The sequence below is a fragment of the Etheostoma cragini genome, chromosome 9 (assembly GCF_013103735.1).
Source record: "Etheostoma cragini isolate CJK2018 chromosome 9, CSU_Ecrag_1.0, whole genome shotgun sequence".
Classification (NCBI taxonomy): Eukaryota; Metazoa; Chordata; class Actinopteri; order Perciformes; family Percidae; genus Etheostoma; species Etheostoma cragini.
The window spans coordinates 569,441-571,353 of NC_048415.1; the positions used below are offsets into that span (position 1 = coordinate 569,441).

The 1,913-nt window shown below is 50.2% G+C and overlaps 2 protein-coding genes across 2 annotated transcripts in view; one reads left to right on the plus strand and one right to left on the minus strand.

Moving 5' to 3' along the window:
* The window catches only part of LOC117950785 (origin recognition complex subunit 1-like), a 16,962-nt gene that overhangs the window by 4,233 nt on the left and 10,816 nt on the right, over positions 1–1,913 (minus strand). The window contains exons 7-8 of the mRNA XM_034882125.1: positions 1,647–1,812; positions 1,035–1,279 (exon numbers count right to left, since the gene is read on the minus strand). Of these exons, the coding sequence (XP_034738016.1) occupies positions 1,035–1,279; positions 1,647–1,812 (411 nt within the window). The remainder of the gene's footprint in view (positions 1–1,034; positions 1,280–1,646; positions 1,813–1,913) is intronic.
* On the plus strand, positions 156–1,797 carry LOC117949931 (origin recognition complex subunit 1-like). The gene is made up of 3 exons (XM_034880531.1): positions 156–260; positions 1,079–1,316; positions 1,680–1,797. Exons 1-3 carry the CDS (start codon positions 181–183, stop codon positions 1,788–1,790), a joined length of 429 nt encoding a protein of 142 aa, XP_034736422.1. The 5' UTR covers positions 156–180; the 3' UTR covers positions 1,791–1,797.

Sequence of the window (1,913 nt, forward strand, 5' to 3'; positions counted from 1 at the left end):
CTGTTGTGTCTCTGTGATGTGTGATGTGTCTCTGTTGTGTCTCTGTGATGTGTGATGTGTCTCTGTGATGTGTGATGTGTCTCTGTTGTGTCTCTCTGATGTGTCTCTGTTGTGTCTCTGTGATGTGTGATGTCTCTCTGATGTGTGACCAGGGCTGAGGAGGAGGATGAAACCGGGCCGATGCGTCAGGCCGCCGCCACGCCGCGGAGCTCCAAGAGGAAGTCGGCCCAGCTGGTCTCGTCTCGCATCCGGAAGCAGCTGTGAGTCCCGTCGCTGAGTCTTTGACCCTTCCTGTTTCCTGTTGTTATTCCAGGGCTGTGCATGCTCTTCATAGTGTAATATAATACTCATATAATAACATAATACTCTTTATTCCAGCATCCTTGGCACCATGCTCTACAATTAAAATAATAACTATCCTAATTTACTCCTGCATACTTGCCTCAACTTGTCTATTTTGCTATATATACTATATTATATATATTAACATGTATATATTAGTGGGTTCACATTAGTGTGTGTGTGTGTATATTAGGTTGCATATATTAGTGTGTGTTTGTGTGTGTGTGTTTGCATATATTAGGTAGTATATATTAGTGGTTATATTTTGTGTGTGTGTGTGTGTGTGTTAGAGGATGGATACCCGGCCCGACCCGACGGTACCCGACGGTACCCGGGCCAGGTTCGGACAGATTTTTAGAAAGGATGCTCGGGTTCGGGTCGGGCTCGGTCACATCAGCGCGATAAGGCATTGAACATTTTGAATTTAAAACAGCTTATTATGTAGGTAATGGCGCTTGTTGCCCCGTGAGCATTGATGCGCTCACAAACAAACGTACATGTGTCATTAGTATGAGAAACAAATGCGATGTAACTCTGTCGGACGCGGGCCGGGCTCGGACAGAAAAATCCGGCCCGATCCGCACTCTAGTGTGTGTGTGTGTGTGTGTGTGTGTGTGTGTGTGTGTGTATTAGTGTGTAAACATTGTGAGCAATATGATCCAAGGCAAAATTCCTCGTATGTGTCGTCATACCTGGCCGATAAAGCGGATTCTGATGTCTCTTCGTGTCTGAGCAGGATCCTTCTGGACAACCAGCCGGACCTGAACTCGGACGGAGAGGACGAGGACGAGTTCGTCCCCTCAAGGAAGGAGCTCCAGAGCAGCGACGATGATGAGGATGATGAAGAAGAGGCAGATAGCGACGAGGACGAGGTATTTGGGAAGAAGAGCCGCCGAGCGTCTGCAGCGACTCCTCGCTCCGGGCGGAGAACTCGCTCCTCCACCACGACGCCGCGAAAAACCCCCAACAAGAAGGTAAACGGCGTCATGGAAACCAGCCACACTGAGGTCGCCTGGGTAGCTCACCTGGTGGGGCCGGCGCCCATGTCTAGAGGCGCACCTCTCAACGCAGCGGTCGCAGGTTCAACTCCGACCATGTTGCATTCTCTCTCCACTTTTATGTCATCAGGTGTCCTAGAAAAATAAAGGCCTAAAATGGCCTAAAATGCCCCCCAAAAAACGGACCCATAGAAGTCTCTCGTTAGCATCTTCTATGCTACTTGTTGCTAAGTGACGCATGCACGACTCAAATCTGCACTCGACTCGACAAACGGTTAAACAGTCATTCACATTCCTGATTCTCACTTTGTCTCGTTTAACTGTTTCCTGTTTGGACAGGTCACACCCGGCACGCCACGGACTCCTCATGGCGCCACTCCCAGCATCCCCAGCAGGTCGCTGCCGGCCCGACAGCCCGCCAACGTCCTGGAGGAGGCCCGAACCAGGTGAGACGCAGCAAACGGTGACCTCGCTGACACGTCACATGCTAACGTAACGTTATATTTCGTATAGGCTTCGCCCTCTAAGGGCTACGCTATTGGGTTTATCCCTTCGCGCATGCGCAGTCGTGAA